The sequence below is a fragment of the Lynx rufus genome, unplaced genomic scaffold (genome assembly GCF_022079265.1).
Source record: "Lynx rufus isolate CCGP_SWC_20201006 ecotype Redwood Valley unplaced genomic scaffold, mLynRuf1.p SCAF_18, whole genome shotgun sequence".
NCBI lineage: Eukaryota > Metazoa > Chordata > Mammalia > Carnivora > Felidae > Lynx > Lynx rufus.
The window spans coordinates 23,660,387-23,685,781 of record NW_025814832.1 but is presented as its reverse complement, the minus strand read 5'-3'; the positions used below and the strand labels follow the sequence as shown (position 1 = coordinate 23,685,781).

General features: G+C 52.5%; 2 protein-coding genes across 4 annotated transcripts; both read left to right on the top strand.

Moving 5' to 3' along the window:
* Positions 1–538: 538 nt before the first annotated feature.
* ATP5MC1 (ATP synthase membrane subunit c locus 1) lies at positions 539–3,589 on the top strand. Of its 2 annotated transcripts, none has more exons than XM_047080523.1 (5): positions 539–593; positions 1,145–1,192; positions 2,078–2,155; positions 2,863–3,041; positions 3,372–3,589. In XM_047080523.1, the coding sequence occupies exons 2-5, from the start codon at positions 1,154–1,156 to the stop codon at positions 3,484–3,486; spliced, it is 411 nt and encodes a 136-aa protein (XP_046936479.1). In that variant the 5' UTR covers positions 539–593; positions 1,145–1,153; the 3' UTR covers positions 3,487–3,589. The 2 variants fall into 2 exon arrangements, with proteins under 2 accessions (XP_046936479.1, XP_046936480.1); XM_047080524.1 differs by lacking the exon at positions 539–593 and adding an exon at positions 594–663.
* A 6,625-nt stretch (positions 3,590–10,214) lies between these two features.
* Positions 10,215–25,032, top strand: UBE2Z (ubiquitin conjugating enzyme E2 Z). 2 transcript variants are annotated; one of them, XM_047081095.1, is made up of 7 exons: positions 10,215–10,640; positions 12,655–12,727; positions 14,669–14,856; positions 16,914–17,025; positions 19,911–20,023; positions 20,461–20,551; positions 22,947–25,032. In XM_047081095.1, exons 1-7 carry the CDS (start codon positions 10,324–10,326, stop codon positions 23,115–23,117), a joined length of 1,065 nt encoding a protein of 354 aa, XP_046937051.1. In that variant the 5' UTR covers positions 10,215–10,323; the 3' UTR covers positions 23,118–25,032. The 2 variants fall into 2 exon arrangements, 1 of the variants encoding a protein (XP_046937051.1); XR_006962339.1 differs by lacking the exon at positions 22,947–25,032 and having other exon boundaries at positions 19,911–20,276; positions 20,461–20,549.
* The last annotated feature ends 363 nt before the right edge of the window (positions 25,033–25,395 follow it).

Sequence of the window (25,395 nt, the reverse complement as noted above, 5' to 3'; positions counted from 1 at the left end):
TTTATAGACCAGCGGGCGCCTTTTTTCTGCAAGGTGGAAGCAAGGCTTCCACAAATCACGAGGGCGCGAATTGCTGCAAAGGCGTTGGCTCTCCCGGCTTCTGGAGGAACGTCTCGCGGGATCTCAGCCGTCCTTTGGGGGCTCGGACTGAACTACAAATCCCGACATACAATGCGCCTCAAGGCCCAAGAGCCCGAATGAAGGCTCAGGTCCAAGGTCATGTGTCTAACTGCGTAAGACGCCCGGTCATCTCTCCCACGCCTTTTTCTGCAGCTTCCACCTTGGCCGCCATTTTGTGAGGGAGGTTATGGAACCTCTGAGCCCCGCCGACTCTATGGTTGAGCTTTTCGGGAATCGACCAATCGGAAGCCAGAGCTCGGAGGAAAACCCCGCCTTCACCCGCATGGAGGCGGGAACTGCCACGAAGCTCCTGTGGAGAGAGAGGAAGAAGCTGCGGAAAGCCAATAAGAAAGGAGGACTTGAGGACGCTAGCCAATAGGGATGCGGGGGGATTGCGGCCAATGAGAGTGGTGGGACCTCGGGACACGTGGGTGGGGGAGCTGGACGCTGAGACCTAGAGCTAAAGCTGGGAGGTGAGTCAGTCACCTTGAGCGGGGCAAGCGCTGTGGTCCGAGCAGGGGCAGCGGGGCAGTGGGAGTGCAGGTGACTTGGGGCCGGAAGCCAGCGATTGGCAGGGGTGTGGGCTGGGCTGTGCGAAAGGGCGTTTGCCCCCACGGCCGGGAGAAGCGATGGGAGTCTATATCCTTAACTATTAATGTTAATTCCCAACGGTAATGAGCGATTAACTGTCCCCACTAAGGCGGGCCGAGGACAGCTGTGTAAAATGGGCAAGACTCTGCACGGCACTACCCAGTAGCTGCCTCCAAGTCTTCCCCGGGGGACCATCCTCTTTAGCAACATTTCCTTCCTGGGGTTCGGGCCTTTTTCCTCTACTGAAGATCTCCGTGACCTTCCTTTGCAGATCCTTTCGCGCTATCCTCTGACCTCTAATGCCCTCCTCATCTGGGGCACGGTGCAAGGAACAACGTGGTCCAGGGAGGACGGGCGGGGTGTAGGAGACGACCGAAGGGCGCCACTATAAGCGAAAGACTAGGTTGCCAATGAATCTTTTTTTCCTCTGCAGAGTGAGAAAATGCAGACCACCGGGGCACTACTCATTCCTTCTGCTCTGGTAAGCTGCGGCTCCGGTGTGATCTGTAGTGCCCGATGTGGGAGCCATCGATGTTTAATGAATGAACTGAGAGGAGCTTGACATCCTGATGATGTTGGCTCTCTGGGGAGGCCGTAGTGATGCAGTTAACCCCTGTTTATGGAGACTTGTACACCAAGCTTTCTTGGCTTTGGAATGTGATCGGAGTCTGGATATGACCTTTACCCCCATTGTGGCTTGGCCATAGCCGGATAGCCCACGGAGGCAGTCATTGTCAACCTCGGCTGCGTGTTGGAATCATCTGGGGAGCTTTAAAAAATCCTGATGGCCAGGCTACACCCTATGGTGGTGGAATCCATGCATCTGTATTTTTTAGAACTCCCCAGGTGATTCTCATGTTCAGCCATGTTTGAGAACCACTGCCTTCCACTGAAATATTTCAAGAAAGCCACGTTACAGAGGGCTCTGCTTAGATGGTTGTTTCAGGAGCCTCATCAGGCTTACTGGCCCAGTCCATTCAGGGAGTGTAACAGTGAGTACACTTCAACGAAATAAGATTTCCCCCTTCTGATTCTTTGGTGATCTGGCTCCAAACCCTCCTACCCGGTTTGATGTTAGTGTGGGTTCTTGTTCCCTTCTGACATACCGACAAGGGCTGTGCCCATGGAAGTGAACTTTGGTACCTGCTTTTAAATGGGAAAGTTGCCACTGCCAACTACACCTGGGTCTCAGGGCAGCGGTCTCTGGTGCAGGCCTATCCGGTAGGAACAGGAATACATTAATTGACCTTGAAATATATTGGGCTTTTTTCCTGTTGGTAATTGTAGTTGTTTTTGACAGAAGTTTGGCGTGTGGGTTTTTCTGTACCCCTTGCTTGATCTGGAGCATGTGTCTTTCACTTTGCAGATCCGCTGTTGTACCAGGGATCTCATCCGGCCTGTGTCTGCATCCTTCTTGAGTAGGTCAGAGATCCCATCTAAACAGGTAAAGGAATATGGTCCCTCTTATAAATTTGCCCAGGGGCACCTGGCTGGCTCAGACGGTGGAGCATGTGACTCTTTATCACAGGGTTGTACGTTTGACAACGTCCCTACGACGGGTGTAGAGATTACTTAAAAATAAAATCTTGGGAGGGGCGCCTGGGTGGCTCAGTCGGTTAAGCGTCCGACTTCGGCTCAGGTCATGATCTCACAGTTCGTGAGTTCGAGCCCCGCGTTGGGCTCTGTGCTGACAGCTCAGAGCCTGGAGCCTGCTTCACATTCTGTGTCTCCCTCTCTCTCTGCCCCTTCCCGGCTCATGCTGTGTCTCTCTGTCTCAAAAATAAATAAACATTAAAAAATAAATAAAATAAAATCTTGGGAAAGAATTAATTTCTCCAGAGAGGGGTTCTTCAAGATAGTGGACTGCGGGCCAGAGGGGGAGGACAGACAACCCATGGTGCCTTAACAGTTCTAAGTGCCCCAAGGTGAGAGCACCGGAGGTGAGAAGTTTGCAAAAGTGAGGAGGTCTCCCTGGCCCCTGGTCTGAAAATGGGCCCCGAGACTAATTCCCGGCATGCCCTGCAACCTGGGCAGGCTATACCTGCCAGGCAGTTTGCCAACGGTTTCGGGGCCCTGGTAGGTCGGGTCGGGATGGAGTCAGCCACCTGTCCTTAGGCCTCACTACCTCTCCTTCCCGACTTGCCCCTCTAGCCGTCCTACCGCAGCTCCCCGCTCCAGGTGGCCCGGCGGGAGTTCCAGACCAGTGTCGTCTCCCGGGACATTGACACAGCAGCCAAGTTTATTGGCGCCGGGGCTGCCACAGTTGGTGTGGCTGGCTCAGGGGCTGGCATCGGAACAGTGTTTGGCAGCCTGATCGTTGGCTATGCCAGGTAAGATGGGGGGTGGCCTAGAGCATCTCCTAACAAATGCCACCCTGTCTGGGAGAGGCCTCAGTGGGAGCTCCCACTAGCTTGGGGGGGATTTCATCGACCTCCTGTTCTCTCCAGGGATCTCCGAATCAGAATTTAAATACATTCCCAGCCTGACTCATTTAAACTTAACCTTGTTGGCACGCTGCTTCCCTGTCCAGATCCCCAGGATATAGACAGGCTAGGCCCTTTCCCGGTTTCAGCAGCCCCCAGTCACCTAACTGACGCATGTCCTCTCTCCCTCCCCTCTTCCTCTCCCCTTGGCTGGCATCGATCTCTTGTCCCTGGCAGGAACCCGTCTCTCAAGCAGCAACTCTTCTCCTATGCCATTCTGGGCTTTGCCCTGTCTGAGGCCATGGGGCTCTTCTGTTTGATGGTCGCCTTCCTCATCCTCTTCGCCATGTGAGGTTCCACGAGGGTCGCCCACCCGTCCCTGCTGCTTGGACTTCAGGCCGTGCCTGGTGCTGGAGTGTGCTAAGCTTTACCATTAAACACAACGTTTCTGTAAACCCATATGCCTGCGCCTCTCTCCTTTGCCCCTGGGGGGTGGGGGGGGAGGGGCTTGGTGGAAAGGAGGGACAGGGCAGCGGGATCGGGTCACCAGTTGGTGGTTTGGAACTCCCCGGGGCTGAGAAATAGCACTGCAGTGATGTAAGAACATGGAGGGTTCCCTTCGCTCCCCGGACGGAGCACGGACTTGTCTGAGTGATTGGTGCTTGTTTTTCCCTTCAAATTTAATACAACAATAGGTCACCCTTTCGAGGGGCCTAATTTGCACCAAGGTCTCATCCAAGTGTTTTACGAGTGTGTCAGCCACCCTAGAATTCTAGGTACAGTGGTTATACCTGTTTGGCACATGAGGGGACCGAGGCTTAGGGAAGCACAGCGTAACGCGTCCAGTGTGACAGAGCTGGTAAGGGGAAGAACTGGGGAGCCCACCTCAGGCCTTTAACCCTTTAACTGCCTGTGTTGTCCCGTCTGTTTTCACTGTGGCCACACGATGAAGGTGGCACGGACAGGGAAACCGTCCCAAAGAAGTTACAGAGGCCCGGTGGAAAGAAATGGAGGGGGGCCTCCCGGCTGCGTTTAGCCCCGCTTGTACGTTTCATTTTCATTCTCAATTAGCCTTCTTTGAGTGTGTGTGAACGTTCCGGGAGGTACAGTCCCTTTTCTTGGAGAATTTACAATCTTAGCCTTGGGAGGGGTAAGAAGGGTGAGGTTTTTTTTGTTTGTTTGTTGTTTGGTTTTGTTGGGATTTTTTTTTTTTTTTTTTTTTTTTTGGTTGGTTGGTTGAACCAACTAACGAATTGCTTAGAGAGCCTTGCGCCCATCTTTATCTCAGCCTGTGCCCAGCAGGCTTCCCCAGCTTGGCTAACGTGGGGATGACCGCCCAGCTGGTAAGTCCACAGCGGCTGCTTCCATTAGCTACAGCCCGAGCAAAACGTACCACGCTTTGTCTCCAATTGGATGGCTTCTAAAGGAGTAAAAGTGGGGTCCGCTTGTGAAAACCCTATCCCTCAACTTCACTCACAACTTGGGGGAGACCGCGAAACCAAGAATATCCCTAATTAACGTCAAGAACACCTTCTTAGCTGAAGGGCAGCTAGCAAAGAGGGTTAAAGACCAAAAACTGTGAGTTTAATAAGAATGGATTGAATTGATATGCAAAGAACAATCCTCAAGTGGTAAATAAACACCCTCCTAGTTGTCCCTGGTAAGGCAAGGAAATCTAAGGTCCTGCCCTTAAGGAGTTTGGGGCCTGAAGAGAGTCCTTAAACCATGAACAGTATTGCAGGACCGTGAACAGTAAACGGTACTACTGCACGTTGAATACCTGGGTATGAAAGCCGAGTGCTAGGGGTGCCTGGGTGGTTCAGTCGGTTGAGCGGCCGACTTCGGCTCAGGTCATGATCTCACGGTCCGTGAGTTCAAGCCCCGCGTCGGGCTCTGTGCTGACAGCTCGGAGCCTGGAGCCTGTTTCAGATTCTGTGTCTCCCTCTCTCTGACTCTCCCCCGTTCATGCTCTGTCTCTCTCTGTCTCAAAAATAAATAAACGTTAAAAAAATTAAAAAAAAAAAAAAGCCACGTGCTATAGATGAGGAAAAGCAAGGAAGCTAGTGTTGTAATAACATCAGCTAACGTTTGAGGACCTGTATGTCTGGCATAATGCTAAGCACTTTCTGTGAATGTCTTCCAACATCCCTATGAAATAAGTCATTTGGTGGGTAAGGAAAAAGAAAGGCAGGTGTGGGGAACTGTGAAAGGCACGCAGCAGATTAGTGAAGCCGGAATTCAAATTCCAGAACCCAGGCTCTTAGCACTGTGCCGATTCCTCTAAGCTTCACAGAAGTTCACCGACGTGCTCCGTATCACACACAGCAGGCCATGGATTCCAGTCCAGGCCCCTCTAAGATTCATTCAACAAGCGATGGTCGGCTACCACAGGGTTTCTCAACCTTGGCACGTCTGGGGCCAGACGATTCATTGTTGTGGTGGGTTGTCCTGCTTTGGTCCTCTTAGCCTCTTTACCTTAAGTAATTCTCTTAAGGTTGTCCACAGCAAGCCAGTGACAGACCCTGAAGCGGAGCCCAGGAATCTCCAAGCAAAAGACAAGGAATGGAACTAAGGTCGAACTGGCCGCCGAGGTGTCCCCAAGGGAGCAATGGATTAACTGGTAATGTTATGAAAACGGAACGGAGTAACCCTTTGGGATGTCAGGCTGGCATCCTTGCCAGGTCGCTACCCTCTAATGGTAATCGAGGCGTGGCCTCCAGGGAAGATGGTTTTTGCCAAGGGGCTGGCGGGAATTTACCTTGGTCATCGGCTCCAAACAGCCTTGGAATCGCTGGACTTACGAGTCTAAATCAGCCAAGTTGAGAAGGTAGTTGGTGGACCCGTGGAACCCTAGAGAATCAGGGGAGAATGCTCCCCCACCTGTAGCAAGGCTAGTCAGTCCATTACCAATGAGATTCTTTAGTCTATGGTCTGTGGGTGGAGCCATTTTGCTTAGTGCAAAATATTGGTAAGTAGACACAGAGGTGTATTGAGAGAGGACCCATTATGTTCATTATATTCATTATATTCTCAAGAGAGGTAGTGACCACTACCTTAAGAGTTCAGCATGGATTTGGGAGTCAGAGGGGAGTGCAAACGCCATCCCTGCCACTTCCTAACTGGGTGGGTCACTCCCCTGAGACTCAATTTCCTCATCTCTAAAATGGGGATGAGGACAATTCATGGTGGTTGGGACAACCACGTGAGCTAATACAAGTAAACACATACAAAAAACAATTTAATATAGCTATTATTACTTAGAAGCCTCAAACCGCCAGTCCAAGTTCTGAGTTTTCCTTTTAGTCCAGGGTTTATGACCTGGATGGGAGCTCTTAATCTATCCCTGGCATCGAGCCCAAGACCAAAGGCCGGGGGCCCTGTAGGGAAAGGACTGCTCCGGAGGGGCACAGGACTTTGGGGAAGGGAGGAGAAGGATCTTCATGATTTATCTTTTTTAGACAGGGTGGAGTGACCTGAACTCTAGGACACTCGCTGGCCTCTGTCCTTGGGGGAGGACACTTGCCTTGAGGTCATGAGCAAGGTGCTACCAAATTTTGTTGCACTAAGAGATGGCTCAGTGCAGGGCACTCTCCAGTGCTTGGATCCAAATTCAGGTGGGAAGATGGCTTAGTTGGTCATCTCTCCCCAGAGGACATGGGAGAGGCTTCAGAAGGCACACTCCTGCCCTCTGGCCACGTTGCCAGAAAAGCCGCCAGGTGTTTTCTTTTTTTTTAATTTTTTTTTTTTCAACGTTTATTTATTTTTGGGACAGAGAGAGACAGAGCATGAACGGGGGAGGGGCAGAGAGAGAGGGAGACACAGATTATTTATTTTTGGGACAGAGAGAGACAGAGCATGAGCGGGGGAGGGGCAGAGAGAGAGGGAGACACAGAATCGGAAACAGGCTCCAGGCTCTGAGCCATCAGCCCAGAGCCCGATGCGGGGCTCGAACTCCCGGACCGCGAGATCGTGACCTGGCTGAAGTCGGACGCTTAACCGACTGCACCACCCAGGCGCCCCGACCGCCAGGTGTTTTCTTACGAAAGTCGGTCAACACTGGACGAAGTAATGCCAGCTTGAAACATTCTGCTAGCCTCTTCCTGGCCCTTCTCGTCCCCAGCTTAGAGGCTTCCTGGAGTTCCCCTGGTAAGTGGTGAGCTGGTCCTTTAAGCAGCTGCCATGCTCTACAGCCCGGTCAGGCCTTGACTTGAAGATTCGTTGTGCAAGCTTGGCCCAGCCCCTTGGAAAGAAAATGGAGGGAGGGGGGGCGGGAGGAGGGAGAATTCTAGACATCATTCATGGCCAGTGGGGGAGGCCAACTGGCTACCGTGGCCTCATTTCCTCTCTGTCCCCAGGTCTGCAGCAGTTACTAGTTCCTAGAGATACAGGATGGGTGCCCCATGTTTTCTGCCCTCGATTATGTCATATGCAGCAGCTAGACAGATGAGTAACCAAACCACTAAAGTAAAAAGTAGGTGCTATAATAAAGGCATGAATTACTCCCGAGGATGGAGTAATTGTAAATGACTAGTTAATAGTAATAATAATACGCCTGGAGGTGGTAAGGTTTGGCAGATAACGTAGTATTTCAACCTGCCTCGAAGATGAGTAAGAATAAGAGTTAATAATTATTGAACATTCACTCCGGCCAGGTATGGTGCACATTCATTCTCACATCATTTCTGCTTTATAGCTACTGTCATGTTACCAATATTACTGATAAGGGACAGAGGCTCAGAGTTTCAATAACTAGGATTTCCCCTGGTAGAGTAGAGGGGAAGAGTATTCCAGATAGAGAAAATATAAGCAAAGGGGCGCCTGGGTGGCTCAGTCGGTGAAGTGTCGGACTTCGGCTCAAGTCATGATCTCGCGGTTTGTGAGTTTGAGCGGGCTCTGCGCTGACAGCTTGGAGCCCGGAGCCCGCTTCAGATTCTGTGTCTCTCTCTCTCTCTGGCCCTTCCCTTCTCAAGCTCTGTCTCTCTGTCTCTCAAAATAAATAAACATTAAAAAATTAAAAAAAAAAGAAAAAATATGAGCAAAGGCCTGGAGGAGAGACGGTACATGGGCAAATGGGAGGCTAATTATTTGGACGGTGCTTGCCACTCTACAAAACATTTCTGGGATTGTCACACATCATCCTCAGAAAAGCTCTGAGAGGTAGGAATCCTCACCATCCTCTGGATGCAGAAATAGACTCAAAAGAGGATATTTGCAGAGTGGTACAGATGAAGAGCTGGGCTCTCTTTCCTCTGGATCTAAGGTAAATGTTTTCTGTCCATTGAAAACAACAGTCTGGTAGTAAGGAGGGGACCACACCGAGGAACCCTCTCACCCCGTGGGCCAACTTCAGGCCTCTGCAGTCTGGAGCCGTGGAGTAATGGAGTATTGTTTTTCTTGGTGTGAGATTATCAGCGAGTCGACTTTTGACCATCTTCCTAAATAAATACCCAAACAAAATTCCAGAATCCTCTAAACATGAATAAAACATAATCCGAATAGGCAATAGATGCACACAGTGGTTAGAACTTTTTCTCTGGAGGGGCAGCTGGCGGGATCAGTTGGGTGACTCTTGATTTCGGCTCACATCACGATCTCACGGTTCATGGGTTCAAGCCTTGCCCGGGGCTCCACTCGGGTAGAGCCTGCTTGGGATTCTCTCTCTGCCCCTCCCCCATTCGCGCGCGCGCACACACACACACACTCTCAAAATAAATACATTAAAAAAAAAAACCAAAACAAAAAACTTTTTCTCTGGAGTCAGACAGATTTGGCTTACAGCCCCAAATCTGTTGCTTGCTCTCAGCGTGACTTGTGTGAAGTGACAGAACCTCTGTAAGCCTCTGTTTTTCCATCTATCAGAAGGGACTAATAATAGTACTTCATAGAGTCGTTGAAAGGAATAAATAAGACAAGGTATACAAAGTACTTGGCACATATTAAGCACTCAATAAATGTCAGCTAAAGAAACAAACGTCGAGCCTCAATAAACGTTCGCCATTATCATGCAAGTCCATGGTCCCTTACTGGAAAATTCACGACACAGTGAAAACTGGACTTCTCTTCTAAAAAACAAGCCGGGCGGCTAAATATAATAGAGTGCGGCTAGTTGTTTGGCTTGTATGAATATTCATACACTTTGCTGTCGAAATACCAATGTTGTTACTGGGTGCTGCTCCAGACCTTCCTGGGAGCGTTACTCTAAATTCTGAAACACATCTGGCCAAGGGTGTCCCGATAAGACTATGAGCCTGTGTTCTTGCCAGGGAGACAAGGGAAAGCTTTTTTTAGAAGGCTTCTGTTTTTCTTAATCCATAAGTATGGTCTTTCACCTTACGTGTCTCAGGGGTCTTGAGGAAGCCTCCCAGAATTTAAACTCACAGTCCCTTGATTCCTGTGTATTCAAGGACTTGTGGGAAGAAAAAAAAAAACAGACACGAGCTTGGAGTCAGGAGGCCTGATTTTTCTTCCTTTTACCAAGCTTCTCTAGGTCTGTTTCGTTATTCCTATGGCAACGCCTAGCAACAGTGCCTGGCATTTAGTAGCCCCTCCATAAATGTATATTGGATACACTCAAATGCGGGAGTTTTTCACTCGCAGGCTCGGATTCCTTCCTCTTGGTCCTGTTGCACGCCGGGGGCAATGGCAGCCTGCCCTCCGTGGGTGAAGGTGCGGGGAGCAAGGATAAATTAGAGGTTTTCAGACAGTAAAAGAGCCCTCAGCAAGTCGGCTCATCTACTCGAAGCTCCCCCAAGGAAGCTGGATCCCCAATTCTATCCCACGGACACAACCGAGGGTCGCTCCCGCTAAGGGTGGGGAGAGGATCCTTCCTTCCTCCTCTTGTCACACTTGAAAATAAAATATTCCACGGCACTGGGCTCTCGGCCGCACCTCGACGTCCCGGCACGCCTCAGATCCTCCTCCCACAAAGCGGGGGACCGACGCAGGCCCGTAGCCCTGGCGGAGCCGGCTCGCTCCCACCCCCTCTCGCCCTGGAGGACCGTGGGTGGACGCTCTTGCAGAACGCCTCTCGCTGGTCGGGCGGGGGTGGGCGGAGCCAGCGCCGCCCGGGCTGTGGAAGCGGAGGGTGGGGACACTCTGGCCCGGCTCTCGGTGGTGCGGGAGCGAGAGGGAGCAGCGGCCGCTCTGGTCGGCGGACGTGCTGCCGAGCAGTCCCGGAAGCGAAGCAGCGATGGCGGAGAGTCCAACTGAGGAGGCGGCGACGGCGACGGCGGGCGCCGGGGCGGCAGGCCCCGGGGCGAGCGGCGTCGCCGGTGTTGTTGGCGTTAGCGGCAGCGGGTTCGGGCCGCCTTTCCTGCCGGATGTGTGGGCGGCGGCGGCGGCAGCGGGCGGGGCCGGGGGGCCGGGAAGCGGCCTGGCTCCGCTGCCCGGGCTCCCGCCCTCGGCCGCTGCCCACGGGGCCGCGCTGCTTAGCCACTGGGACCCCACACTCAGCTCCGACTGGGACGGCGAGCGAACCGCGCCGCAGTGTCTACTTCGGATCAAGCGGTGAGCCGGGGTTTTTCCTCCCCCAGCCCCGAGCTCCGGGGCTCGACCTTCCCCGCCCCCGCTTTTACCCACTACCCCCCCCCCCCGCCCCGCCGCCCGCTGCCTCCGCGCTTCCCTCGCGGCGGCCCAGCTCCAAGGCCCACGTCTTGCCAGCCCGGAACGTCGCGATCCAAGTCCCCTCTTCCCCCGCCCGCAGCTCCACACGTACCAAACCCCTCCTCGAGTGCCCAGGTCCGACCCCGCCCCTCGGCTCCCTCCCTTGAGCCCTTCGTCTCTGTGCCCCATACCCTCCCCCATACCTCCCGCCCGAAACCCGACCCTTTCGCGCTTCAGCAACACCCCCTCCCGTCTTCCGCGCCGCCTCTCTCCCCCCTTCCCCACCCCAGCCTCGCTAGATGCTGCCCGGAGGCCCCACCCATCGCCCCCCCCCACCCCCGCGTCGTCTCCTCCGGAGCCCCGTTTGTAACACGGCTTGCTTTCCTTGGCTTCAGACTCGAGGCCAACCTTTCTTTTTATTCCCATCTCTTCAGACCCTCTCCCCAAGTCTGGATCGCTTCCCTCACGTACCCGCAGTCTCCCCTTGAATCACTTCTGCAGAACCCCGAAGCTGTCCGCTCTCACACCTGTTCCAGGAAACGCACGCTTTCTCCCCCCCCCCCCCCCCACCGAGTCTCACTCTGGCTTGTAATATCCCACTCAAGACTTTCTTGTGTTTTTCCCTCTGGGTCATCTGGTTTACTTTTCTGAAGCAAATCCACCCTGCTCAAATATAGGAACAAAGGCCCAAGTCCTTTCTGTGCCTATTTCTTGGGTGACTGACCTTAGATCCTATCATTTAATAGATAATGTTTTTTTGCAAAAATGCTTGGTGTAGTGTTTACTGCATAGGAAAAGAGTAATGCTTTTTAGCTGCTTCTAATCCTGAGACCTGTTTCTTGATGACCAGCCTCTTCCTCTCCCCGTACCCCCCACTGCAGCCATCCTCCCCTGGGTAGTCCCATCCCCCACGCTCGGAGTCCCTTCCCCGTGTCTCTACCTACCTTTCAAGGTGGTGATAAAATTGAGCAGCCCGCTGTGTGTGAAGTGTCTGGCCCAGTGCCTGACACATGCCAGCTCCATCCGGGTTGCCACCTCTAACTTCAGAACCTCAGCACCCCCCTCTCTACTCCTGTACAGGCTTCCATCCCTGACTTACCTGTGAGTTGCGCCAGTACCTTTTCCCCTCTGCTCTGTCACTTGCGTGCCCTTGATGTCCCTATGTACCCTAGCAGGTCCCCAGGCTTTTCCCACCTAGAATGTCCTTTAGACCCTTGCTGACGGCTGATGCATTCTAGGTTGTGCAATACACCCTACAAATCCTCCCGTCTACAGCAGCCGCTGCGTGTCCTTCTCTCCTTCCCGGTGTGAGATTCTCGGCTATTCCAGAGGGTCCTCCTCCCCCTCCCGTTCCCCCCCCCCCCCCCGCCAGTCTGAAGAGATCTCTCCACCCCCCTTGGACTCCTGGGCAGGCAGACCATTACTGCCCCTCGCTAGCTCACTTGCTTCCTACAGTCCCCTTGCCAACAACGGTCCACTGTATGGTTTACAGCATTCGTTTCTTAGTGGAGTTGGTGATGTCTTCCCAGCTACTGAGCACTCTTCATTTAGCATTCAGCGGTAGTACCTGGGAATCTCGGAGGTGGGGAGTGAATGAATTGCCCTGTGGGAGGAAGAGAGAGTAAATGGGATGTGGCTTTTCCAGGGTGACATCTGATGCCATTGGGATCTCTGATTTTTTTTCCCCCTCCCCCTGAGGAAACAATGCCCTTTTGATAATAATTCCGCTCTCTGCTTGCCTGACGAGTACTCAGCTGAGGTTTCTCAGCCAGCGAGACAGTGCAGACATTTGTGGTACCAAGCACCACTTTCTCAAACCCTGGCCTCATTGAGGTGATCACAACTGTTCTGCTCAAGGGATTCCCCTTTTTTCTCCTTTCCCTCACTCCCTTCCCCACCTCCTCTTGGTGTTATACAGGGATATCATGTCCATTTATAAGGAGCCTCCTCCAGGAATGTTCGTTGTTCCTGATACTGTTGACATGACTAAGGTATGTAACTCGGAAGGGGTTGGGGGCTACTGGGAAATTGGGCCCAGAAAGTTGGAAGAGCCTAAAAGATTATCCAGCCCACATCTCTGATTACAGAAATGAATAAATCGAGATCCCAAGAGAGTCCGTGGCTTGCCCAAGGTCACCCAGTGAGGTGGAGCAGAGACTTGAACAGGTGTCTTTTCTCTGGGTGCCAGTCGGTCTGGCTTGGAAAATCCCTGTTGATGCCTCTTGTCCCAGCCTAACTATTGTCAGGACACTCTTTCACTCTCAAAAATGCTCCAGTTTGGCTGATAAATTATATGATCACCCTGTTGCTTTTAACTACCCAGTTCTTCCCCCATCCTGCCACTCTTGGCTTTTAAGTAGGGTGCTGTAAATCAGATGCGGAGGAGGTTGGGATGGGGCGAGCCTGAGTAAGCAGTTTATGCTTAAAGGGCCTTGTTCAGGCTCCTGTCCTTACTGGTTACCGTCGAATATCCGTTCCATCCCAAAGACCATTCCTGTCTTGTCCTCCGCATAAACATGGAGGAAGCTTAAATTCCCTTGGCATGGATACCTAGGCCTCTCTGTCATCGAGTGCTCTACCCCGAGGAGTCAATGTTCACTTGATCTGATGTTGTGAAGAAATCAGATTTCCTAAATCGAGGAAACTCTCCGTAGTTTCACATTCCCTTACAGTTAAAAGTTCAGACGTTCTAGTGTTGGTATATCTATTTTTTTGTTTTGAATAGGTTTCCCTGTACATTGATTTTTTTTTCTTTTTATGTGGTTGGAAATGTTTTTCCTGGGACATCTTGTCCTCAGTCAAGTGTCACTGTTCCTATGCTAGTCCCCCGGGTCCCAGAACTGATGTCATGTTGATGCCATTTGAGCTTGTTATTCCAAATGACTGAGGGCAAAAAGATAATCCGGGGTGCCACCCGCGCAGAGTTGGGACTGAGGCATTGGATTGCAGGGCCTCTTTCGTCTTGCTGTTAAAATTCTGAGCAAACCTAAATGCCTAGGAGCCTTTGTAGAAAAAGAAATATAACGGGGTCCGTTCACCTTTTCCTCCTTTCAGGAGAGGAAAGCTCGTTCAATGATTGTGGCCGGAGGAAAAGAGTTTAGCGTTCTGTTTTAAGTGCTGCCGAATTTTTTTTTTTTTCCTTTTTAAACTAACCTACAGTATCGGGGAAATTTCTGGGGATGGTCTGATGGCTCCAAATGGACCCTGAGTTTTCCCCGTTACTCTGTGTGTCTTTGACCCAGCTGGAGGCTGCCTGAGCCACATCCTCCACAGTCGGTTTGATCCTATGCAGAGGAAGCAGACACCCTCGGCCTCCGTCACAGCCCTCAGCTCTGCGCTGTGACTGCCACTGGTGCTGTGGCCACCAATCCCTCTGCTCTTTTCCATTCATCTTACACCCCCCACCCCCAGCTTTGTACCACGTGAACAGGGTGGAGTTGCCTCATAGGCATGTTTAACCTAGGCAGATCCAAACGGACGGACTCCGTGAAAACATGTATTCGTTTCTTAAAATCAAACACGCTAGGATAATATTTTACAGATGCCTACTTAAACTCGCACAGCGGTGTTCCATCGGCATTTGTTACATCTAACACTGATCAGGGAGGCCCAAACAAAAAGCCCGCCGCGAGGGAGTTTTCAGGGACCCTCGAGGGAGGGTGATTTTGACGCGGTTCGATCTCCACCTTGGGCTCTAACCTTAGAACCGTAATCCCTGAGTAAGGCGCCCCTCCACCGGAGTGGGATTTCTCAGAATTCCAGACATAACTTCTCGGTATGAGTGAGGACAGGCTGTTCAGGCTGCACGGTGAGGATGTGGAGGATGGAAACCAGATGAAGGTCCTGCCTCTGGTGTGGGTAGCAAGTGGAAGCCAGGAGGGGTTGGGATGGGACATCACCTCACAATTTTGAGATGGGGTTTTATTTTGCAGATTCATGCATTGATCACAGGCCCATTTGACACTCCTTATGAAGGGGGTTTCTTCCTGTTCGTGTTTCGGTGTCCGCCCGACTATCCCATCCACCCACCTCGGGTCAAACTGATGACAACGGGCAATAACACAGTGAGGTTTAACCCCAACTTCTACCGCAATGGGAAAGTCTGCTTGAGTATTCTAGGGTAAGAGGAGACTTCTAAGTGGCCAAGTTGGTTGTTAGCAAATAATTACTGCAGGCCAGCCTGTATCAACCAGGGTTCCTCGTCCGAAGCACGGAACACAGCAAATGACTGGAGTGACTGTTTCCTCATTTTTCCCCAGGATGGTACACCACCGTATATCATTCTAGGTGCAAAAGAGAGAAGTTAATTTATGACCCACAACGGATGCTTCAGCGAAGCGATTTCTCCCTGAGCGCCCACGGCACCTGGGAACTTGTGGCCTTGCAGATTCTGGGGTTCCACCCTAGACTTAGCACATCAGAAACTCCAGGGGTAGGGCCCAGCAGTCCGTGTCTTCCAAGCCCTCCAGGCGTTGTCTGGCGCAGTCCAGCCTGAGAACCACTCCCTTAGGGCCTCAGGGCTTAACCTCTCTCCCGAACAGGTTGAGAAAGGCTGCGGGTCTGTGCCATGTAAGGTTGTGGGTGTCTCGTTTCTGAGTCTCTCAGTGAGTGGCTTTGGAGGCGGTGGTAGTGATGAACACGATTCTGATATGTTAACAACTGAATGAAAAACGAGGTTGGAAATCACATCAGGTCAGAAACAAGCTCCAGAAACATTTTGAGTCTGGGTGCTACTGAGATTTTGCTCCGTGCAGTTCTCACTCGTTCCCTTTCATTGCCCTTTGGGGGTTACCAGTTCAGAGTGGAAACATCTTCTAATGTCTTCTGGATAGGTCTTTCTCGTGTGGGTGAATTTCCCTAGGGCAGAGAACAAGTACAGGTTGAAGTTGGGAAAGTTGCCCAAACCGGCGGTACTGTTTCCTCTCTTGTCCAGCAATGTCTGTCTTGTCCAGCATGTTTCCCAGTGTGCGTGGGGGAAAAGGCAGCTGAATCAAACTGGAGATCAGGATTTTTTTTTTTTTTTTTTAAATCTCTTAGATCCGGGGATGTGTTCTGTGATGGTGGCAGCGAGGAAGTCCTTCAAAAGAGGCTGCCCTTAAAGAGATCTTTTATGTTGTCAGGGTTTTTGTCTCTGCTGGAGGATAGCGGTATATATAGCCCACAGTGGCGAGGCACTCCGTTGTTTCCGTGTGACATTTGTGCGTGACAGCGTCTCTGTACGAAGTTCTCCGCTAGGCCAGGATAAAACTGTTTTGAACAAACAACAGCCCACAGTAGAAACAGGGGAAGTAAGATGGCAGGGTGAAGGTGGCAGAAATGGGTGGGGTAGAAAAGGAGAAGCTACCTTGACATTGTGAACTTTTCCCATGAAGCGTCATAGGGTAGAAGATTGGCCAGTCAGCTTGAACAAGCCTGGCCTGGCTTAGGTTGTGTTCAGCCTCCAGATCAGGTGCCAGCTGAGCGAAGAAATGTCACGTCCAAGCTGCCTTCCTCCTCCGATACGCAGTCACGTATGTGGAGGAGAGGACTGGTCTTGTTCTGGATGCTTTGCAACTCTATTATTTCAGACCCTCTGCAGTGTAGAAATGCCCCTTACCCCCTTCCTGTCCTTTGGCAGCGTTCTGTAGTCTTCAGAGAATTTGACGCTCTCTGGGGTGGGGGCTGGATCCAGAAGGGGATCCCTGATCATCAACACCCCCCCCCAACATGGCCTCTAATCAGATGGCTCCGGGCCCCTCTGTGCCTGTATCTCCGCTTCTGTTTCCTCCTGACTCCTTCACCACCCTTAAATAAGGAAGCTCTGAGATCCACAGAGGTTAACATTTAGACTGCCTTTGAGGCTGTTTTCTTACCTTATTCCTTTCATTTTGATGAATGGAACCTTCCCTGGTTACTGTTTCTTTCTTAGGCCAATGAAAATCCCTTCAAAGTTATCTTGCTTGCTTTACCCTCTTTTCTTTTGTCCCACTTGATAAGAGGATTAGGCAGTTGACTGACTTCTGGTGAATGAGGGTGAGACAGACTGGGAAATTCCAGAGCATTAATAGTGAAAGAGAAACGTTGAGTCACTGATGGTGCTGTGGTGTGGCCAGGCCCCAGGGTACTGGTGCGCTAGTCTTTCGGTGGCGGCCTTCGCGCTGGCCTCACCCGGCTACTCCCCTCTGCTGTGTTTTGCAGTACGTGGACCGGCCCTGCCTGGAGCCCAGCCCAGAGCATCTCCTCTGTGCTCATCTCCATCCAGTCCCTGATGACTGAGAACCCCTATCACAATGAGCCTGGCTTTGAGCAGGTAAGACCGGGGCGGGGCGTGGAACTGTGGGCAGAATACTGGGTTTGAAGAGATCAGAGAGGTCTGCTTCGGGGTCCTATTTGTTTGTCACCATAGGAGAAAAAGGGAGCTGGTTCGTGGGCTCCTTAAAAATGAATTTTTTTTCCTCGTAAGCCCTGATAACACCGTCAAGTTCTTGCCACGTGACTTGGGTGAATCTGCAACGTGGGAATGAGTGGAGTCATCTGGAAATGAATTCTAAGCCTGCTTTGGGGGCTGTTTTGCAGCCAGTGGGTTCTTCTGCACGTGTCCATTCTCCAGTACCCCCTTACGGTACTTCCTAGTGACTCCTACTCCCGGAGTTACCAAGTGCTGTTACCTAAAGAGCCACAGGAGCTAGTCATTAGCCAGGGCAAGCATTTTTTGGTCAAGGGACGCCTGGGGGGTTCGGTCGGTTAAGCGTCCCGACTCTTGATTTTGGCTCGGGTTGTGATCTCACGGTTTGTGGGTTCAAGCCCCGCATCAGGCTGCATCAGGCTCTGCCTTGATGGTGCGGTGCAGAGCCTGCCTGAGATTCTCCCACCCCACCTCCCTTCCTTCCTCCTTCCCTCTCTCTCTCTGTCTCTCTTTCCCTCTCTTGCTCTGCCCCTCCCCACTCATGCGCGCGCGCACACACACTCTCTCAAAATAAATAAACCTTAAAAAAAAAGGAAAAAAAGAATATTTTAGTCAATGCTACCGAAGAGAAGGCAGAGGAAAGTCGTATTTTCCAAAGGTTTGCTATTTGCCAGCTACTGCCGAATTTTGATACATAGTATCTCATTTAATCTCTACTCGGGGTAGATGTTGTTATCCCCACTGTCAGATGAGGTGTTGGTCACGTGGAGAGGTTGATTAACTTTCACAAAGACACCCAGATCATGGTAGAACCCAGCATTTGCCTGGAACCCAGCGTTCTTCCATTGTTTAAAACTGCCTGCCAGGATTACTCATGAGTACAAGAAAAGAGTTCCAGTGATAATCCCCAAAGATTATAATTCTGTCTAGGTGATTAAAACAGTTAACTGAGTTTTAAACTATTTGGAACAAAGGGAAGTACCTTTTAAGAATGAACAAAAGTTACTCCCCAAACCATCCTTTCCAAACAGTGTATTTGATTTCAGGCTTCGGTAGAAATGGAAAAGGGCCTTACTCGCTAACCAAGGAGCTGATTTTAAGGTCTTTCCTTGTTTGGAAATTCAACAGAGGTGACTGATTTTTTTCTTTTTTTTTTTTTTAAGATTTCATTTTTAAGTAATCTCTGCACCCACTGTGGGGTTCGAACTCACAACCCTGAGATCAAGAGTCGCACGCTCCGCTGACCGAGCCAGCCAGGCATCCTGTGACTTTTATTCTTACTACCCCGAAACATTCTCACTTCACAGCCCCCTGGTGTCCAGGTGGCTTTTTCACAGCTCCCCAGAAGGAAGGAAGTGCCCAGCTGATCCATTTCTTAAGTCTTTTTTTTTTATATACGTTTATTTATTTTTGATAGAGACAGAGCACAAGTGGGGGAGGGGCAGAGAAAGAGGGAGACACTGCATCCGAAGCAGGCTCCGGGCTCCGAGCCGTCAGCACAGAGCCCGACGTGGGGCTCAAACCCACAAACCGTGAGATCATGACCTGAGCCAAAGCTGGATGCTTCACCGACTGAGCCACCCAGGCGCCCCATTCCTTAAGGGCTAAGCAACTTCTTTCTTAAGTGACTAAAATGGCTCGATGACAGGAAGAGTACCCTTGTTGGGCCCCACCCAACTTTGAAGATCTCGGAATCAGATGAGATCCACTGTCCTCATTTGTCTTCCCTGCTGTTTTCACGTGCTACTTGCTGTTTATCAAAGTAGTCACTGACGGTCCAGCGTATAACGTATCACCAGAAAGAACATAATGCGGGTAACAAAAGAACTGACCCACGGGGGGACGCCTGGGTGGCTCAGTCAGTTAAGTGTCCGACTCCCGATTTCGCCCCAGGTCCCTGATCTCATGGTTTGTGAGTTCGAGCCCCGCATCGGGCTCTGTGCTGACAGCGTGGAGCCTGCTTGGGGTTCAGAGAACTGACCTGCTGAGCGCCAGCTAGTAGTTTGCGTGGTGTTTGACAGGTGGGGACTACTGTGGCTCTCCTCAAAACGTTCAACACGCCCCACGGCACCCCTGTGATCTCACTGTGGTGCATTTTGGAAACCGTGGCAATGGGCCGAGGGTGTGTATCTCTTTCTTGTTCGTGCTGGGTTTTTAATCAGAGGCCAGGGTTCTGATTGCCGGGCTGGTGGCAGGAGGAGCGTTGAAGAGTAAAGGAAGAGTTACGAGGATGGAAAACCGTACCCCCTTCCATTTATACCCGTGCGCTCGTACCGGCTTTCTCCAAGTTGGAGTTTTCTTTTGGAAGATTCAAGTTCCCCTTCGATAGATTCATATTAGTTGGTGCAGTGATGGCGGATCCCTGCAGACCTGAAAAGGAGTTAACCGGGAAGCTTCCTGGTGTCTATAGAGTTCTTCACTGAGACTCCTGATAAGTGTGCCTTTTTTGTCCCGCCACCATCCCTCCCGTTGGTTCTTTCCCACAGAATCGACCTCAGAGGCCTCTCGTTTCACTGTTAGGAAAACGGTGACGGTCCTAGGTTGCTGCTTACAGGTCGAGTGACCCGTAACGGAGGATGGGTATTGGCCCGCGTGGCAGGGGAGGTGAATGGTCCCAAAAATAAAAACTTGGTTGCTCTTCGAGGATCTGCCACCCAGCCGGAAAGGTGTTGTCTGGATTCGTCTGCGTGGGTCACGTGCCCCATGCTCATCGTGAAGTCTCCTCCTGTTGACTTTTCTCTTTGCCTAAATTTTGTACTTGGATACTCTGGTATCTGTTAACGTTGCAGGAGAGGCATCCAGGAGACAGCAAAAATTACAATGAATGTATTCGGCATGAGACCATCAGAGTGGCGGTCTGCGACATGATGGAAGGAAAGTGTCCCTGCCCTGAACCTTTACGGTATGTATGCGTCAGGAGAGTCAGTACCCACTTGGTACTCGGTATTCTTTTTGGAGGTTTAGCTGGTTCGTACCTTTGAGAGTCTTCGGGGCAAAATCCAGCGTTGGGCACCAGGGGAGATACGGAAAAAGGAAAGATGTGGCTCGTGCCCGAGGGTTACTCGAGAGGAAGTTCGGAGAGCTTCTCTTTCCTGGGAGAGTGCCGAGCCTGCTGGGAAAGTATTAACAGTCACTCTCCTTGAATCATCCCTAAGGTAGGAGAGAAATCAGCCACGGGCCGTCGGCTGTTCCTTTTTCCATTTGCCACCGAAAGATTTCTGTAGGATGCCACACCCGGGCTCGGGAACTCTTACTTGGTTTGGCAGCGAGGCTAGATGACGAAGGGGGGAGCCCTCCCCCGCCGTGTTCCTCACGTCAGCTTCTCTGCCTCTTTTCCAGAGGGGTGATGGAGAAGTCCTTCCTGGAGTATTACGACTTCTATGAGGTGGCTTGCAAAGATCGGCTGCACCTTCAGGGCCAGACTATGCAGGTAACGCAGCCCCTGCCACTGACTCCAGACGCCTTCCCGCAGACCATGTAAGCCCCCCGCCCCGGCAAGGATAGCGCCCGCGGCTCTCAGAAGTCAGAGCCGAGAGCAGCTTGGTCCAGTTTGAGCGGCCGCGGCCCAGAGAGGAGACTGCCTTGCCTGAGATGCGCGGCATCGCTTCTCCGTTCTTGGCCTAAACGAGGCGCTCACGAGTAGAGTCCGAACTGTCCTGCTTGCTCATCTGGAGTGCCTTCCCTTCGTAGTCGTCTTTTCAAGCGCGAGAGCTTTCGGCCTTCTGGGAATCTCCGCGATTACAAGGGCGAATCTCCTATTGGAGTTCGGTCCCTAGGTCAGAGGGGCGCTCGGAGAACGAGGCCGAGGGAAGTGTTGGATGTGTGGCATTGTGGGTTGGAGGATTCCCGTGGGAAAAGATAGCAAGCCCTTGTGTAGTCTCTGCCTCTACCGGGGAAACGGACTCTCCACTTCCAATAAGAATGCAGCGCTTAGGGGCGCCTGGGTGGCTCAGTCGGTTAGGCTTCCGTCGGCTCAGGTCACGATCTCTGGGTTCGTGAGATCGAGCCCCGCGTCAGGCTCAGTGCTGACAGTGCGGAACCCGCTTGGGATTCCCTCTCTCTCTCTCCCTCCCTCCCCTCCTCATGCCCTCCCTCTCAAGTGCACTCTCTCACGTGCTCTCTCTCTCTCTTAAACTTTAAAACTCCTTTAAAAAAAAAAAAAGAATGCAGAGTTTAGACTTGTTTTCAAGAGGAGATTCTTACTAAACCAAATTGTAAATGGTCTCAAATATAACAAAACCCGGTTGTTAAGAGGACGAGACTCCTGCTCTCCCGAGGACCAGGTCTTGTGTCTTTTGGGTCATTTACTGGCCATCTTGCTTTAGAATCCTGCTGACTTGGGTAAGTGACTGACATGTCCTTGAGGTCCCTCCCCAGCTCTTTCTGAGCCATCTCCCCCGCCCGGTCCTCGCCACCAGCCGCAGGGGTGAATGTCTTCTTTCCTCCGCTGCTGCTTAGAAATGGCGGTGTCCCTTTCCTTCCTTCACGGACTTTCCACCCACCTGCCACGTGCAGACTCACAGGGCAGGGGCGCCTGGCTGGCTCAGTGGGTAGGATGTGTGACTCTTGATCTCAGGGTTGGAAGTTTGAGCCCCAGCGTTGGGTGTAGAGATTACTTGAACAAACAAAACGAAACAACCTCAGAGGGCAGGGGCGGCTCAGGGTTAACTTGTTTCCCAACCCCGTTTTTAGAGGACATGGGAGGTGCTTCCTCCCATGGTTTCAGGAATCGTTAGTGCTGGTATTTAAAAGCGTTTCCATCGTTCACCCTGTGGAGGAAAAATAACTCGTGATGAGAGAAGGAGAGGGAGGAGCAGCGTCTGGGGAGGAGGGAAGTGGGTGGCTGTGGAGCCCGGGATGGAAAAGGGAAGGTTTGAAAAATTGACCGCCTCGGAGGGAGTGTGGCGTCCAGCCTCGGCGGAGCGGAGCGTAGCCCTCGTAAGTGGCAACGCCCTGGGGCCCCGGGGACTGTGATCTGTGTTCCCTGGCCCCTGACCCTGAGGGTGACGTGTGGGTAAGAGTGTGGAAGGCGTTTATGTGCGAGAAGCAGAATGTGAGGGGAAAACCGGCTGGCTTTTCGGGACTCTCGAGGAAGGCGGTCCCCTCGCCTGAACCCCGGCCCCGCTGCTTGGCCGCCGTGTTCTCTCTGTGGCATTTTAAATTCCTTTTGTTTTTGCCCTCCGCTCCAACCATAGTTCTTCTTGAGACTCTTGGGACCGTGAACCCCTCTCTGCAGAGTGTTTGGAGATCTTTGATCTGGGATTGAGCTGGGTGGCCCTGGAGTCATGCCCAGAAACCTGGACAGGGAGGTGGTGACAGGTCTCCGTGGAAGAGTGCACGGGTGCTTAATCTGGAAGTCAGAGCTCCTGAGTTCTCGACCTGCCTGTGACGTTGGAAAAGCAAGTTCCCCTTTGCTGAGTGTGGGAAAGGAGGATAATTTTTCTCTCGTGTGGTTTTTGTGGAGTGAATTGAAAACCAACCCAGGCACGCGTCATGATTACGGTTCTGGTCTTCAATTTCTGTTCCTTATCTACCTCTCCTTTCCTCTGACCTCCCGCATAGTGGCTTGATTTCAGGGAACAAAAGTAAGTACATTTTCACGTTGGCCCCAGCCAGACCTGTCTGGGGTGGTTCACCTGCCATAACGTTCCTGAACTAGTCCTGTGTCATGTCGTCCGCTGTCGGCCCCTGTCGGTGCAACGCCCTCCTCCGCTCCCGGGACTCGGAAGCGGAGCGGGCGTCCCGCGTGGGCCCGGAGCTGCTGTCTCTAGGGTGAGCCGTCCAGACTCGAATCTTCCATCCCGCTTGTCTCCTTTCCCCCACAGGACCCTTTTGGAGAGAAGCGTGGCCACTTTGACTACCAGTCCCTCTTGATGCGCCTGGGACTGATTCGTCAGAAAGTGCTGGAGAGGCTCCATAATGAGAACGCCGAAATGGACTCTGATAGCAGTTCGTCTGGGACAGAGACAGACCTGCACGGGAGCCTGAGGGTTTAGACCCTGCTCCCTTCTCCCCTTCCCCCACTCAAGAGTCCCAGCAAAGTCCCTTCCCCCCCACCCCAGGGACGGAGAGGCAGTGTGTATCTCCCTCCAGACGTGACGTCATCCTGCAAGATGGCAAGAACCGAGCAAGCTCGGATCCCAGGGTGTGGGAGCGGGGAGGCCGTTCCTGATCTGACCTCCCTGGCTCTCGAGCATCCGGGGCCATGTTCATCCCATAGCAGGGGCCCAGGTACCTATGCAGGAGCACCCGGGGCGAGGGCCCCCGGCAAAAACACGGCAACCGACACACCTCTCCACAGGGCCGGCTCCTTAGGGATAGGTGGGAGACAGGCTGTAATTCCAAGAGGGAGTGTGCCCACGCGACGTATGGGGTTATCTGGAAGGGAGCTTTGGTGGGGGGGGGGCTGTCTGTGACACTTACGCAGTCTGGGTGGTTGTCTGTCTGTCTGTCCGCAGTCTCGAAGCAGGGCTTCCCAGCGCCCTTTTCCCCCCTGCCTCTCTTCTCCCACTACTTCCCATGGGCCAGCATAATTTTGTGTTTCCTAATTTATAGTCACTGTTCTAGACAGACCAAAGAGAAGGAACAGTGGTGGAGTCTAGGCTGCTGATCAGTAAGCTTTACCTAGCACCTGAGCACCTTTCTCCTCTGCCCCGCATTCCCGCGCCCCTTCCCGGATTGAAGACGGAAGGGGACTGGCACCGGGACCGAACCGAGTCTTGGTTAAAGCCCGCACGGGCACCCTGAGAGGCTGATTCTGTTCCCGCAATCACTGATTTGAGAAGTTCCCCACACAGCCAGCTGCTGTGTATATGGGATTGGAGCCACTACATAGAATAGTTTCTTACAGATTTTCAAAAAGGCTAGTAGCCACGATGAGGGCACTTCTGAGGGCGGGGTGCGGCGGGGAGACTGATGCTCGTCCTGTTGTGTTTCCGTTTGGCTGTCCTCGTGTATTTTCACCCCAGCCCCTCCCGCGCTACCCCCCCCCCCCCCGCCTCAACTTCAATGCCCAGGAACCTGTGGGGAGCAAGGTAGCCAATGGCGGGGGGTGGGGGGTGGCTGGGACTCTGGGCTCCCCTTCTCGCCACTCCCCTCCCTCTCCCTCCCAGCTGCTCTGCCGCTGGCTCTAAGGGGTGTCCCCTGGCTGTGTCGCTTCTCTGTATCTAGCTACAGTGATTCTTTAGCCGGTTGGCTCGGAAGATGGGCTTTAGGTGCCCTGTGGTACTGGGCGTTGAGGGAATCCAGCCTTCCCCTTTTTGGTGCGTTCGCCCCATATTTTCCGGATTCTTCCCGTTAAGGCTCCCAGTGGGGTGTCGGTGACCCATGTGACGCAGGGCCTCGGGCAGCATCCGGCCACGTGGAAGGGAGAAGGGAGAGGAGACGGCGTACCTGCCCCGCCCGCTGCCGTGGAGGCGTCTGCCTGGGGGTCGTGGCGGGACTTCCCTGGGGGAGTTCCGGGGGTGGGGGGCACAAAGGAGAATGTCCTACTTGGGAGGGCAGGAAGCTGAGAAACTGGACAGGACGTGGGCTTGGGGAACGGAAGTTTATCTTGGATACCGAAGGCTGAGTCTCTTAACGAGACTCAAAAGAGGGACCCTGCTTCCCATTTCCCTCTTCCATTCCCAGAGCTAGCGCAGGGCTTAGAAGAATGCCCTTGGTCTGTTGGTCCAGTGGTCGTCTGTCATCCATTTTAAGTGTTCCCACTTTCAAGTGACAATCCTCTCCTTGGCCCTGCCATGGGCAGAGCATGTCTGGCATACCGGCCCGACTTTTACGCCCTAATCTTGAGTTGAGGAAATATATGCACAGGAGTCAAAGAGATGTCTTTATATCTGACTGTACATAAATGAAGTTTTTTGTTTTTTGTTTTTTTTTCTTTTTGGTGCAATAAAGTTTGTTTTGGCAGAAGGAGGAAGCGCCTGTGGGTGTGGGAGGGTTTGCGTGAAGGGAGCGTGGGTCTCCTCGACAACCACACCTCTCCCCTGGGTCTGGAACCGTCAGGGAGGAAGAAAGCGCTCAGTGAACTGTCTGGAAGCTGGAAGCTCCCGGCTACGTGACCTGGGTGGATGGATGCAGGGCTGCTGGTGACCAGTTTCCCGCCCACCAGGAGAAGAGCGTTTCGTGAGCCCCCCTCGGGCCGCCAAGGAGAGGAGTGCCGCCTCGGCCTCAGCCGCTTCCAGAGAGATGCAGGTCCCACAAGGACGGGCAGGCCTCGAGTCTGGGCACCTGGGCTTGGCCCGAGTGTCCCCTGGTAAGGATAAGGTGTCCACA

What these genes read in the sequence shown, in the direction of transcription:
- ATP5MC1 (XM_047080523.1), top strand. Translation starts at nt 1,154, where the DNA reads ATGCAGACCACCGGGGCACTACTCATTCCTTCTGCTCTG. An exon ending in CAGAGATCCCATCTAAACAG is followed by an intron (nt 2,156 to 2,862) that starts GTAAAGGAATAT and finishes TTGCCCCTCTAG; the next exon opens with CCGTCCTACCGCAGCTCCCC. An exon ending in CTGATCGTTGGCTATGCCAG is followed by an intron (nt 3,042 to 3,371) that starts GTAAGATGGGGG and finishes TGTCCCTGGCAG; the next exon opens with GAACCCGTCTCTCAAGCAGC.
- UBE2Z (XM_047081095.1), top strand. Translation starts at nt 10,324, where the DNA reads ATGGCGGAGAGTCCAACTGAGGAGGCGGCGACGGCGACGGCGGGCGCC. An exon ending in ATACTGTTGACATGACTAAG is followed by an intron (nt 12,728 to 14,668) that starts GTATGTAACTCG and finishes TTTATTTTGCAG; the next exon opens with ATTCATGCATTGATCACAGG. An exon ending in GTCTGCTTGAGTATTCTAGG is followed by an intron (nt 14,857 to 16,913) that starts GTAAGAGGAGAC and finishes TGTGTTTTGCAG; the next exon opens with TACGTGGACCGGCCCTGCCT.